This window comes from Camelina sativa, chromosome 6 (assembly GCF_000633955.1).
Source record: "Camelina sativa cultivar DH55 chromosome 6, Cs, whole genome shotgun sequence".
Classification (NCBI taxonomy): Eukaryota; Viridiplantae; Streptophyta; class Magnoliopsida; order Brassicales; family Brassicaceae; genus Camelina; species Camelina sativa.
In genome coordinates, this window is record NC_025690.1 from 19465187 (window position 1) to 19465629 (window position 443).

At 34.1% G+C, this 443-nt stretch overlaps 1 protein-coding gene across 1 annotated transcript in view; it reads right to left on the reverse strand.

The window, feature by feature from the left end:
• LOC104792368 (BEL1-like homeodomain protein 1) overlaps window positions 1-443 on the reverse strand; it is a 3599-nt gene continuing 3156 nt past the window's right edge. Inside the window, exon 4 of the mRNA XM_010518499.2 lies at window positions 1-443. This exon is cut by the window's right edge and continues 1 nt beyond it. Coding sequence (XP_010516801.1) covers window positions 321-443 — 123 coding nt within the window. The 3' untranslated portion in view covers window positions 1-320.

The following is a 443-nucleotide window of genomic DNA, read 5'->3' on the forward strand; positions in this document are numbered from 1 at the left end:
TAAAATATTTGATAGATCAGTTCACTATCTTATTATTACATAGAAATAAAAGTAAAATATAATTTGGTATACACCCAAAAGCAAGCTATTACACGTAACTAAACCATATACATATGTAACCCTATCCATCCCCCAATAAAAACGAAAAAAAAAAAGAAATTACAAAATCGATATACAACCGTCGGCCATATATAACCAAAGACTAAAATTAAATTTTGTTCTTTGTTTTGGTTCAATGGTATAAGAAAAACTATATACTAATTAAAAACTAGAAACGTATAGTAACCTGCATCGGTTTCTCCGTTTAGAGATAGTAGGGTTTACGCAACGAAGTCGGGCAATAACTGAGCAACATATCTCTTCTGGTTCTGTATGTTCATCCCATTGTAAGCAGCGGCTGCTGCGGCTGATGAATGTGCAGTTGTAGCTGATCCGCCACCGTT